This window comes from Cyanistes caeruleus, chromosome Z (genome assembly GCF_971803275.1).
Source record: "Cyanistes caeruleus chromosome Z, bCyaCae1.hap1.1, whole genome shotgun sequence".
Classification (NCBI taxonomy): Eukaryota; Metazoa; Chordata; class Aves; order Passeriformes; family Paridae; genus Cyanistes; species Cyanistes caeruleus.
This window is the reverse complement of record NC_141732.1, coordinates 43,543,060-43,555,707: the sequence shown is the minus strand read 5'-3', so window position 1 is coordinate 43,555,707 and position 12,648 is coordinate 43,543,060. Positions and strand designations below refer to the sequence as shown.

Here is a 12,648-nt window from a genome sequence, read left to right as displayed (position 1 = left end):
TTCAGAAAGTGTGCCACAAAAATTTGGTACTTAGAGACATGTCTTAGTGGTGAACACAGCAATGCTGGATTAATGGCTGGACTTAGAGGGGGATCTTAGAGGTCTTTTCTGACCTTCATGGTGTTATGGTTCTGTAACTGGCAGAGAGCTGTGTCAATTCAATTCATGCAAACTTTGAATATGAAATACACATGGAGCCCATTTTGCTCTACACCAGTTTAGTGAAAAAAACTGGTGTAAAACAAATGGTTACAAAACCATTTGTTCTATGGGGATTTTTTTGTTGCATTTTTATTTTTTGTTTAATTTACAAAAAAAATTAAAATAAAAAAAAAGCCAAATATGCAGAGAAAGAACAAGCATATGCACATTTAGAGATATGAATCTCTTAATATCTGTTACAATATAAATGAACGGGCAATCTTATGGTATAGAAAGTCTCCGAGTTTAAAAGATTGTTTTCTGTTACCAGCTGTCATTGGTGGTGTCAAAGCTTCCCATGTATCTAAGGAGGGCAGTAAAACACTGTGTTGTCAAATATTCACTCAGATATTTGGAAAAATTACCTCAGAATGAAGTAGCTAAGTCACCAAGAACCCAGAGTTGTAGCATGACTACTTGGCTATTCTGAAAAGCATTTAATTTCCATGAAAGCCAGGCAGAACAAGATATCTTTTTGTCAGCACTGTGAAGTCCAGTATCAGCAGCTAATCTAGCATTAACTCTTACCAATGCTTGATAAGCAAATGTTACTGCAGAATATTTGGTTATTGCAGTAAAGATGTTCAAAACTCCATCTTCCTTCAATCAGTTATACAAAAATGCTGCATTTAAACATGGTTCTGTTTCATAAATAATTCAGCTCATTAAGATCACTCTCCACAATAGAAATCATCAGAAACTGAACATAAGATCATTTTTCACGTTTTATTGGGCATGAATTCTTCTGCAAAAATACTGAGCCTGGACTTAGTAGCAAGAAGTTACCTCTTTCTTATGCATGCAAAATCCTTTTACTTTTCATACATTTCTAGCTAACTAATTCTTAATGTCAATAGATTTGAAGAGTATTTGCTGATTTTTTTAAAGGTGAAGTAGTTGGATAAAAAAATAGTAATTGAATCTGTTGTATTTTCTTCAGCCAAGAAGTATACATCATTCTTGAAATTACAGAGCTCTAAAAAAAGCTGTTTAGTTATTAACCAACCAACACTCCATTTTATTTCTGGTTTAAGGCAGATTTTTTTTCTATTACAGAAGCACATGCATCTTAAAAATAGTAATTATTCCAGCTGAAAACACTGGACAAAAACATACATAGACTTTGTGAGGGTCATCTTGCACTAACGGTAACTAAGTATGCTTTTATAAATTAAATTCTTGGGTAAGTGAACAACTGAGAAAGTTACAGCTTGGCCAAAGAAGCACTGCCACAGACACCAGGGAACAGAAATTATTTAGGCAGTAGCTATATTATTTCATTCATCTGATACCATCCCATTTACATATACAACTGATAAGAGATTATCTGCCCTGCCTTACAGATAAACTGCTGTGAGTAAAAATTGCCTCCAACTATGCACCTTCATGCAGGAGACTGAAATTATCCTGCAGAGGGGCTTCAATCAAATTCTTCAGGTTCCTTCCAAGATGATTTACCTTTCAAACTGGAAATGGTAAAAAACAAAACCAAAAATGCAACGAACACACACATACAAACAAATAAACAAATAAAAGGAATCTAGTGGAAGTATTGTAATGAAAATCTGTTGCAAAGCCACACTAAAAATTAAGTTGACCACTTCTATATTAGAGTCTTCCGTAGATCAAACTTCTTCAACAAGATACATTTGACAAACTAATGTATCATCTCTAAATTATGAGGGTTCTATTTATTTACAATTATATATTTATTGTTTACTTTCTATCTACTTACTTGATACTGTTGATAAAAACTATTGACATGAGCTGTAACTTTTATTTTAAGCATCACTGGATGGTGCTGCCTGTTTCTAATGTTTCTTTCATGTTGCAGCTCTCACATAGTGCAGGTTCCCAGGATAAAAGGTTACACACTACAGTAGGTCTGTCTCCCCTGTTTTACACAGACGCAGACTGAAACCATTACCCATGGGAATCTCTGGGCAGACATTTCAGCTATTTTCCTCACACACTTTGTCACCTGGTTGTAAAACCAAGATTCATTCCTCACTGCCTTAACCTTTCCATTTCTGAAGTCATTAAACTTCGCTTTTTCCCAGCCAAAGATAAAAGGGTATATTCCACCAAACCCTTGCTGTCTTTGTAATAAGAGTAGGCCACCCAGGCAGAAGAAAAGGTCCCACTGCAGCCACATGTAAAAAGTTCTGACTTCTGAAACCTCTGTTTCTTCAGTAACCCTCAAGAAAGAGCTATTTTGGTACAGAAATAAACTGTGTGCCTTTTCACCCAAAAACTTGATTGTGTCTTTCCAGGGCTGTCCATACCAAGCTTAACCAATCAAATTCTATCCCTGACCAAATACCGCATCAATGAAGCGGGATCAATAATCCCATGCCAAGACAACAGGATGAACTGAAATTCCCTTTCCTTGGGCTTTTCTGCCACCCTCTGCACCCCAGGAGAAAAATCCAGCTGACACACAGCCAACCTATTTGCCAAGCCTGCCCTACCCTAGTGAGCCTTCATTAGGTTCAGCAATGAATTTGTGGTTCTTTGGCTCAGAATATCCAATGGGAAACAGGTAAGACATTTGTTTATCCCTTTATTCCTACAGCAAAATCGTGACATAAAGGACTTCTGTGAAAATTCATAGCTGGTGAACCTTGGACAACAATATTCAGGGTTTGTTGCTTCTCTGCAGTGATTCACAATTTATCCTCATCCTTAACACACAAAGCAACTAAGTACTTAAACAAAAAGTCAAAAGGTATTGTTAACTAAAATTCAGTCTTGTAAATATTCCTTATTGGACCCCACATCACTTCCAGCATCATCTCTCATATTCTGCCCATCTCAGAGACACAGTGATTTGGAGTCTCCTACTGGACATCTCCTTGCTCTGCCCTTGAAATCACCCCACTTCCCACAGATCAGAAACATTCAACAAATACTGAAGTAGTGAAAAGTTTAATGAGATGGGATAATGCTAATAGGAGATGGCAGAAAGGTGAAGAAACACTTAAGAATTACAAAGAAAGTATTTTCAAAAAATTATCCAAACCATACCTGGCTATCTTCTGTGAAGTCTTTGCTTTCTTTGATTTGTGGTGCATCACCATTCTTTTTTGTAAGCTCATCTATCCTCTCTTCACATTGTTCTTTTAATTCTTTCATCTGGTTGATGCACTGTGACCTAAAAAAACATGAACAAGATGATTAATTCTCATCTAGACTCTTCTATAATGTACTTTTGTAAAAATTTCTAATTTTTTTTCCCCCATGTATCTATTTTTTCCTTATGATTTATTATTTCCTTCATTTTACTACCTGGGCTTAAATTTGAGAAGTCACAATGAAAAAATTAGGCATTGACCTAAGTCCCAAGGACAAATTCATAGTGCAGGCAAGTTCTACTGGAAGAAGATAAACTACTTTTATTTGACCAGCTCAACAACCTATATGATTTTTTAATTTGTGTCTTTGCTAACCAGTCAAGTCTAGTTAAGTTAAAATCAATTTTGACTGAAGCGTTTCTAGTATGATTACAGAAATTCATATCTTGATTTTAGCCAGAAAGAAGAAACAGAAAAGTACCATCTGAAGTAGAAAGTAGATGTAAATACTGTCAGCAACCTAAACACACTTCCTCAATATTTCAGCTGAGTGCAGTGCTGCAAGATGTAACAAAATATATGTTACAGAAATGGATTTCATTAGTAGCTACTGTAAGTTCTAAAAGGAATATATCCTAAACATGCTAGCACTCTGTATCTCTTACATACTTTTTATAGTTACACAGCTCCATTAGCACCTTAACCTTTGTGACAGCAGTTGTCTATCTGTGTCTGTGCAGCCTGTCTTTCCCTCACAGCTCCCTAACACCTAGCTTTGGTCTGCTGTTTGCCCAGTGTTTTTCCTAAAGCTGCCAGGGCAGTGTTCTCCCTTTTTCTGGATGTGCTGGGGATCCTGTGCAAAGCCCAGGAGTTCTGTCAATCTCAGTTTCCCAGGGCAAGTGGCTGCAGTCAGGGTAAGATTATCCTTTCTCTCCCAGTCTCTTCATAAGTCATTTTATAGCTTTTGATTTATACCAGAGGAAGAACAGGACCTAGTGAAAAACAAACCAAGATAAGCATTACCCCATAAGACACACACAGAAATCTTAGAAACTAGTCATCATATGACCACAAGTATGCTTTCACCCCATAAAGAAAAGGAGCAGCAGTTTGTTTGAGTGGATCCCAATGGCAAGTGCATCATACTAGGGGGAAATGTGGTGAAAAATCACTATTACTGCCAGTACCAACTGTCCTGGAGAGCCTGCCCAGGAAGAGAAGCCTCTTGACTGGGGACTACATTTTCTTTTCCATGCAGATCTAGCAGCAAAGAAGTTTGATGGGATCTTTAAACATTTTCTCCTTTCTCTCTCTCTCCCTTGTTTTTTCCACTCAAAGGTAATTTCCAGTTTTTACATATACAATCAGCTACAGACATTGCAAACACGTCTTTCTCGATTCAAAATCTTTTCCAGCAACCTTTGTGTAACAGCATGCTCAACATACTGCAAGTTTCTCCTTCCTGTCACTAAGACTAAGAAGGGGGTTGAATTTCTCCTGATTCTGTCTCTGACTAGTGTTATTCTGAGTGTTAATACCCTCCATGCAACAGCAGCTGCTTCAGACAGGCACGTTGCAGTGTCTCAAGCTGCAAATAAGGTACTACACAATCCAAAGGAGTTTTTGGGCTACGTGCACTTTACCACAGCAAGTGATTAATTTTTACTGCACTTTCATCCTTCTCCAGCCCTGCTTTCCAAAAGCAAAAAAACCCCTTCTGTAGTTCATTTCTAGAAAGTAAGTATGTAGCAAGAAAGAATGTAGTTCTTTCTAGAAAGAAAGAAGAGTAGCAGACAGATATGCTGACTAATTACCTTTATTACAATTTCCTGTAGACCAGGCAGCATTCTAAAGTCTGATTTGACAATGCTAATACCAAGAGTCACCAAAATAAGCCGTCCTTCAAACTCATGAACATCAGAGACAGTAAAAGAGCATAGGCTTGAGTTATGCTCACATTCACTATTTTCTAAGAAATAAAAGGACATATTAATTGTGTAATAGTTTGGAAGTTTGAAATAGATGCAGTACACAGACAACCTGAAGTCAGAGAAAGAGCATTTGTGAAAAGTTGCACTTTGATCCCACACTGCACATGAAAATAAAGTTCATTAACATCTGTGACAAACCCTCACAATTTTAAGCTTATTATCTGTAACAGAATTCCCCTCTTTTAAAGGAGATTTGAATACTCATGCTTACAACAACTTCTAGAGTACATGGACAGCCTTAGTTTCTCCACTTCATCCCATCACCCTGACACTTCAAATGTGCAAAACTAATGTTCTTAAATTCACGCATGTTTTCTCCTTTCTACATAGTTAATTCTGTGACACAAATCTTGCCTGCACACAAAAAAGGGAGCCCAAATAATATCCACCCCAGCTGCTCCCAGGCCCATCAAAGGAGCCACCAGCCCATCCAAGGATCATCTCCATGAGCCTAAAGGAGCACAGAGGCAAAAGGTGGAGAAGAGCCCAAACTACAAACCCCAAAGGAGGGACAGCCCATCTAGACCACTCCTACAGGAGGTTTTTCAGACACTCTCAGGAGAGAGGGATGAGGCTACCAGTATTGTGTGCACTCATGCTTCATATGTTCTGTGTTCTGCACACCTGGCCATGTACAGATGTGCTCTGCACGCACAGGAACAGATCTGTAGCCTCTGCCCTCCTGGGCTGCCGGATTTACCTATCCTCAGCATGAGGAACAGCGTACCTTTGCTCTCCAGGAGCATCTACCATCTCCTTTCAACCCTAATGAAAAAGGTTACTCCTGCAGTTACACTCTTGCATTTGTCAGGTCTGCAAAAATCACACTAATTATCAGACTTTTTACATGTAGCAATATTTCTAAAGATGCAGTTATGTAACAAACAAAACTCTTGGGAACAAAAATGCATTTGAATATTGCAATGTATTCAACAACAATTTTAAAAGGCTTCTGTTTCACTCTGGCTACTGCAGGAAAGAAGGGTCAGTGTGACAGTGAGCCTTTGCTGAAGAAACTCTATGACCAGACAGCACTAGGCACAGTGTACACCAGAGGTATGCTGTGAAGCCAACTGCTGAGGAATGTGTATTCCTTTTGCATACAAGACCCATAAGGCCAGGTAGCTCTTGCTGACTTCTGCATGGAAAACACTAAGCTTGCTCCAAAAAATGCTTAGATGAAATTTCAAGACTTGGGTACATAAAGAAACAATGATTTTTAATTTTTTTTTTTCTGCAAAGTTCACAGATTTTGTTCTTATCCATTCCATATGCACAACTGCCTTCTACAGAGTAGTAACTGAACGTTTCAAAAGAGTGATTTACAACATGTGCTGTTTAAAAAAGACATTTAAGTCCTGTCATCTTTTTATAACATTTTCAATTATACAAATAATATGGTCTCTCTATTTTTGCACTAGTTGTACTTGCTACCCAAGGTGCAAAACCTTTATCCATGCAAATCCATGTAAAAGGAAGAAGCACAAAATCGGTCTAATGCCCCTCCTTGTTAAGGAAGATGAACAGAGAGGTAACACAATGGTTTATTCCTAATGTGGACAGAGTGAAAAAAAACCAACAACATTTGGAGTCTTTCTAATAATTCTTATTTTTCTAAGCCCACAGCCATACTGGGAAAAGGTTGTTTTGTAAGCATTTAAAATGACATTATTAAGTGATTGTATAGCAAAGAGGAATGTACATAGCCAAGCACCATCAAGTATCCATTTCTGCAATTACCTAAACACAATGTATAGTTGTGTAAATTACTACAACAGAGAGATATTAACATCCTACCTACCTAACAGTAAACAACAAGCAATGTTTTAAAAATACATGTTCCTGCTAGAACTGTGTGAATGATGCACAGTTCTGAAGCTATAAATTATTTTATGAAAATTTGAGTCCAGAGTTTATTTTCCTCACTTGTACGCTTAGGAAAAAAGCCTAGAAATAGAAGACGAACATTTAAGTATTTTGCAGCAAAGCTGGTGAAGACACCATAGCTCCTTGGCTGAGATAACTGCCTTCATGGACTCCCATAGGTGCTGCAGGAAATGGTGCACCTGCCTCAATACCAACCAGAAGCAGATCAGCTAGCTGAGTTCCTGTTCAGCTATCACATGGTTGATTTATCACACCTGCCTCTACACTTATCCTCATAAAAGTAAACCCATCTCTACCACTGTATCTTGCTTAGCTCCTCACCTTGAGCCAGCCCAGACCTGGGAGCTATGCTATACAACCTTCTTCTGTTAAACTTAAAGGCATTCTTCATGATACACTACCACAAGCACAAGGGTTCCTCAACAAAACCATGCTTATAAACACTTCACCAGACATGGGTGATAAACTTCCAAGTTTTCCTAAGCCTGACTGAATACATTTGCCTTGTATCACTTCCCCTGCATGTGTATATCAATCCAGTGCTTCACAGGTATACCTCTCATGTGGAGCATGAATGTCCAGCAGACTGATATATTTATGCCCCATACAGATCTATTTGTTACTGCTGGTCTCAAGACTTCAAAGGAAAACACTAGAAAATAGATTCACTGACCAGCACAGAACTATCAGCAGAGGTTGATAGTCAACAGAGTCTCAGGTCTGCCATTAAACTAAACAGAAAACAGACAGCAATTAACAACCATGGTACACAACAAACACAGATGGGGAAAAGGCCCCTGAACAGACACACAAGCAACACGGCTTACTGAAAGGCAGGTACAAACTAAAGTTTCCAACTTCCTTCTACTTTTCTGTTAGAAGTCTTAAATTACAGCTCCACTAATATATACATCTAGGTCAGCTTTATTGCATGAGTAATAATCCAAAAAAAAGGTCACAACCAATTGGCAATCAGTAAGTATCACAGAAGCACTAATACTAATCCTTAATTCTAAGATTGGGGGAAAAACAAAAAGAAAAAATACTTCAAGTGTAGCCTGTAGAATTCAAGTTCTTTGAGTGACATGTTCCACTATTAGTCATAATTCCTACAAGACCTGGCTAAACAATGGCTGCTGAAAAAATACCTATCGCTACAACAATTACATTCTTGATGTGTCATTATGACAATATTCAAACAGCAAATTCTACTGCTTTTTTATATCTATGCACAAGGGGAAGATACTACAGGTTGTGAAGGCAGGTAGAGGAAACAAGAATATTATTGAGCAAAAAGAACCTAGAAGAAATTCCTAGAAATACCAGAAATGTGTATTTAGTGTAAGGATACTGATAAGTACTTTTCTTCAGTTATCCATGCTCTATAATTCAGTGGGAAATCTCAAGAAAAAGCCATGACTAGTTATGCCATATAAAGCAGAACACGAGTCTGATGGTACCAGAAAATCCCAAGACCTCTGTCAGCTCAATAAGGTACAGCTTCTCATCAGGTATTCCCCTGTCTTAATTCAAACTTCTTCACAGTTTAGCCTGTTCATGTTTCAATTTTCCCCCACAATTCTGAAGTGATAATATTGCTACCTTTAACCTCCTGCAAGAGAAGGAACATCAAGAAGTGTCTGGACACAGAGGTGAAAAACACTGGAAAGTTTATGCTCTTCTCCAAGATCAACTGTGAACAGTTTTAGATGATGTGTCAGATGTTACTTCTCCTTAAGTTTATTAACAGAGCTATAGCTAACACAAGAGTACTCTGGGTTATAACCAAGTCACCTATAATTTGGGAAGCCATCTTTCCTGAAGAGCATACTTACAGGTCATATGAGAACTTCTTCTGAAGGTTAGTCTGGTTCTTCTGAAACCAGTAAACATCAAGCTGTAACTTTCCATATTCCATCTGTAACTCCTTCAAGTGTTCTGGCCAAATCAGGATTAAAAAACACATTAAAATATACATATACGTACATACTCTACAACAGAAACATCAAGAAATAGATCTATAATAAGAATGCTAAATTAATTCATCTGTCACGCAAACTGTATTTTGTACACAAATGCATAGATAATTGTTGAATTTATTCAACAACAGTGCACGGGATCTGGTAAGAATAACTTTTCAGCATAATATATTACCAAAACAGTATAATACATATTTTTACCTACTTTTCCTCTTAAGGAATACACAAAACTGATTTGCAAACCCTGCTAAGGTGTAATCTGGAAAATCTTGAAGTCTATGAAATCATAATCAGAACACAGTATGAAACAGCATTCACATTTATCAGTCATATACAGACAAGCTTGCAATGCTTCCCTGAATAATATGCAATTTATAGCCATACTCCTTAGCAACAGAAGCATCTGTGATTTAGAGTTTTCTTCTTGATAGAAACTTTTGTGAGAGGACACCAGAAGAAAATACCACAACATACTTACTTCTTTATAGGACTCATTCGCAATAACCTCCAGAGGAATGCATTGCTAATAACAATTCTGAAGCACTACTGTCTTATGTTGCAATGCAAGTTGTAACCAGAAGTATGAATTCCATTACCATCTGTTAAAACCAGCTGGGGCAGTGTTCTTTATCTCTTCCACAACCCATCCTCCCTCCAGGGGGATATCTCCTGTTAATGGGCCAGTGAGTCTCACTGTGTGGCTGATAAAATTACATCATCCCATTGGGAGATGCTCCACCCAGGGGGAGGAGCCAAGCATTCCTACCTGGATATAATCTGAGGCTTGGAACACCACAAGCAGCCTTTTTCCACTGAATTTCCAGAAGACCAGACCCATCTACACCACCCTTCAGAGGAAACTACACAGGATCATTGCTTCAATAGAACCACATCTGTCACTGCAGGAGGTTTGCAGCCACTATTTAATCTGACTGCTACCAATACCCTGACCAACAGGGTGCCAGGTTGTATTCTGATTCTGTCAGTGTTTTTTGTACTACTACAGTTTATTTTAATTTTCCTATTAAATCGTAGGGGTTTTTTTTTTAATTTATTTATACATACTAATAAAAAACTGTTATTCCTCTCTCACATCTTTGCCTGAGAGCCCCTTAGTTTCAAAATTATAATTCAGAGAGAGAGGGTTTACATTTTGCATTCTGAAGGAGCCTCCTGCCTTCCTTAGCAGACACCTGTCTTGCAAACCAAGACAACTACCATGAATAGAAATGTTATTAGATCATTAGATTGGCTTTTCTTATTAAATATAGGACTTGTGAATTCCTCTGATGCTAAAATGCATGACCCCACACCTCATGGAAGAATGCAAGAATATGTTGCCAGGTAAAATGAAGAAAAAATATATTAACTTAGTTCTATTCCATATTATATCATAAGAGTCAGGAGTACTACATCAAGCACTACATGGACAAATCCTCCTTTTCAGGCAGATTAGTCTGACACTTAACAGGAGCTATGCAGATGAAATATCTCAGTCATGGCAGCTCCTGTACTACCCCACATGACTTGAAGAAAGGCAGGATTCTCAAAAGATCACAGAAGAATGCAAGTCTTAAAAGCAGGGGGCTTAAACATCAGCATGAGGGAGATTTGCAGGGGTACTACAACATACCTCGTAGACTCTGAATCAATCGATCATTTACTGTTATGTTATTCATCAGCACTGCCTGAAAGAAGCAGAACAAAACCAGTGTTTTAATTGCAAAGGACCTGTATTACCATTATAAACAATGCCTATCAAAGCACTTGTAACAAGATTTACTTTTTGTGTGTCACAGTTGTGATAGTGTCACAGTTGAACAAAACCTTTTAGCTGCTTTAGAGATCTCCTATTGGAAACAACAAACATTCATTTTAACACAGATTTTTAAGTAAAGGGGGGTGGGGGAAGATATCACTGCACAAATGAAAAGTGGAAGAACTTTAAGGAATTTAAAGATATTTAGCTTGCTTGTGACTATTCTAATTTAATCTCATGACTGGAGTCACAGTCAGATTTACTGTATTTATCTCTTGAAGGAAGAATGTATCATTCACTATAGCTCACTATCAATTACCCTCTCACTCAGGAATCAATACATTCAGGTACACAAAGATGAGCTATGAAAGCATTAATCATTCAGCATAAAGCAACTCCATGAAAGCAATGTGAAGCCCTTGCATTGTATCCCTTTTCTACCTATCTTCTCAACTGCTTTCATGTTGGAGTGGCCTTCTTCCACTGCCTCACTTTGTTCTCCCTCTCATTCTGAAGAGGTAGTCAACACAGGAACATGTTTTGTCTATTCTTTCATCAAGCTCCCTCTACCATTTCAAATACACACATACCCCAAAACACCTGAAAACTGAATCAAGTTATTTCTAAGTGAAATTATTCCTGTGAGCTAGATGTAAGGATAACTCAGATTCATATTCATTCATTTATCAAGTCTGATGAGGAAGAGTTCTTAAGAATACAAAAGAGATCCACTGATTCTTCTGAAACGACCCAGTCCAATCTTAGGAAGGTATTTGTCATTGTCAGTTCCTCTATTATCTTTGTCCTGGGAAGGGCTCTTCAAGGGTTCCAGAAAATCAATTTCCCTGTTTCTCAAGGTTTCTGCTCTAGTATTGATGTGTGTGTGTATGTCCACACCCAAAAAAAAGTGACAGCATCCACTTGTTTGCTCAAGTCATCCTGAAATACTGACAGCATTGTCAGTGCCTTTCCTCCCAGAGGCTACAGTAATAAGAGCCAGTTGATTAGGTGAAAGTGCAGCTTTCAATAAATCTGAGTGGGCTACCACCCAGCAGAGCAGATTTGTTTTTGGATGACCCTTTAAAGAGCCCTGCTTCACTGAGGTGGTCATTCAGCTCTTGCTAAGTATGTCTACACTGTTCTGTATGTACTGCTGTTCTGTGAAACCTCAAGAAAAAAACATCACGCTCTTCTATTAAAAAGCAAAAAGAAACTCAAAAAACAGTGACAACTTATATGTAGCATTGTTTAATATCTCTCCCTCTCCTTACCTCTCCTCCTACTATAGGACAGGTAAAGAAAAAATCAATTTGTTTTCACTGGTTTACTGGGGAAAGGAAGTTAATGCTTCAGTGGAAATTCCAAGTTTTGCTAACGTGTGGGCAATGTAGTCAGGTCATTACAAGATGATCACCTTCAAGATAATACAGCATTGGCCATTACCAGAGACTGTCAGTGGACTGGAAAAATCAGTATGATAGAGCAATTTTGTAATTTTATGTTTTTACAGTTTTTTTGTGGGGCTTTGTTGGCTTTCGTTCTTTTACTGTCACATAAGTGATCCTGGCATTTAGGAGTTCCATTTTAAGGAGCCCCCCCCAACCCCTCCAGTGTTCCCCCCAGTAAAAACATACAAGTGTTATGTGTTTTGTACATTAGGACAATAATAACTGTGATTAGCTGAAGTGAAAAAAAATACTTTCCAGGTTAAAAAAAAGTCTCTTTGTTTGAAGGGAAACAGGGAAAAGAAGAAGTCT

General features: G+C 37.9%; 1 protein-coding gene across 6 annotated transcripts in view; it reads right to left on the bottom strand.

Moving 5' to 3' along the window:
• Nucleotides 1–12,648, bottom strand: part of GOLM1 (golgi membrane protein 1) — a 34,893-nt gene that overhangs the window by 7,110 nt on the left and 15,135 nt on the right. For all 6 annotated transcript variants that reach the window (XM_086868899.1, XM_086868900.1, XM_023943373.2 and 3 more), the window contains 3 exons: nucleotides 10,766–10,820; nucleotides 8,989–9,091; nucleotides 3,229–3,355 (listed from right to left, as the gene is read on the bottom strand). In XM_086868899.1, the coding sequence (XP_086725025.1) occupies nucleotides 3,229–3,355; nucleotides 8,989–9,091; nucleotides 10,766–10,820 (285 nt within the window). The remainder of the gene's footprint in view (nucleotides 1–3,228; nucleotides 3,356–8,988; nucleotides 9,092–10,765; nucleotides 10,821–12,648) is intronic.